The sequence below is a fragment of the Limulus polyphemus genome, unplaced genomic scaffold (assembly GCF_000517525.1).
Source record: "Limulus polyphemus unplaced genomic scaffold, Limulus_polyphemus-2.1.2 Scaffold158, whole genome shotgun sequence".
Classification (NCBI taxonomy): Eukaryota; Metazoa; Arthropoda; class Merostomata; order Xiphosura; family Limulidae; genus Limulus; species Limulus polyphemus.
In genome coordinates, this window is record NW_013665768.1 from 71,764 (window position 1) to 72,904 (window position 1,141).

General features: G+C 32.3%; 1 protein-coding gene across 2 annotated transcripts in view; it reads right to left on the reverse strand.

The window, feature by feature from the left end:
- LOC106476658 (organic cation transporter protein-like) overlaps positions 1-1,141 on the reverse strand; it is a 51,101-nt gene that overhangs the window by 35,822 nt on the left and 14,138 nt on the right. For both annotated transcript variants that reach the window (XM_022381365.1, XM_022381364.1), the window contains exon 2: positions 242-345. In XM_022381365.1, the coding sequence (XP_022237073.1) occupies positions 242-291 (50 nt within the window). In that variant the 5' untranslated portion in view covers positions 292-345. The remainder of the gene's footprint in view (positions 1-241; positions 346-1,141) is intronic.

Consider the following 1,141-nt stretch of genomic DNA (forward strand, 5'->3'; position numbering starts at 1 on the left):
CACACGTTCTACGATCAAATAGATATTCCAAGGTCAGCAAAGAAAATAGAAATAACCAGTTACTGGTTATTTCTTCTTCCAGCGTATATTCCAACTGCACGCAATCTAGTAGTATTGAAAACAACAAAGCTAGTCAAACATCTAAACAATATCTATCTTACAAGCGTGTTATAGAACAGAATTTAGTAACTATTGTACTTGATAGTCATAAAAAAGAGAAAAAGAAAAAACTTCACAGTACCTGTCAGCTAGTTGGCCTGAAATAAAAACAGAACTCAGAAATCCAGCCATGTATATAGACGTACTCAAGGACACCAACCAGCCATTACCGCAAACGAGGTCCCACTAACAAAAAAATATGCATACACATATAAAAAAGAAGCTAACGTCAGCCAACTTCTAAAAGCTATAAAAAAGCTGAAAGCAAAACAACTAAAAAACAGATACGTGCATTTATTCTACCATTTACAAAGCTGTAAAGCATTGTGGCAACAAAATGTTAAAGTTGAAAGTTGAAAGTATCCAGGAAAAAAATTCTTTTGTTCTCACCAAGCAACAACTGCAACAGGAAAATGTATTCTTAAAGTTCCAGTCAATTAGACCAAAAAGCGATATGAAAGTTAAAATAATTAGAAGTGAAACAACATCTACATAGTTACCTAGGAACACAAATATAAGTTTTAGCAATTAGTTTGTTTTTTAATATTTCTATATTCCTATTGTTATCAATATTTTGTCTCTTTTTTATTTTTATCTTAATATAATTAGGGTCACCAGACGTCCCAATTTTTCTTAATTTTTTTTATCCCGATCAGAAAAAGTAAAAATATTAAAATGTCCCAGTTTCTCTGTATCACAGTGTGAGTTTGATATGTACGGTTTGTTGTAACACACATCTCCTTTAAAATCTACTTGGAGAATCACCTGAAAAATACAGATCATGCTATACAGTGTTCCCTTCTTCTATGCTACGTTTTCTTAACCTAAACTATCACTGGTCAGCCGCAGGAATTGAGATTTAAAGACCTGCCCAACTGTGAAAAAGAAAACGAAGAAGTAACGCTATTCTTTTGAATAGGCTCAAAACAACTCAGACACGTGTTTTTTTTTCATTGACTTAACTTCATAAACATTTAATAAG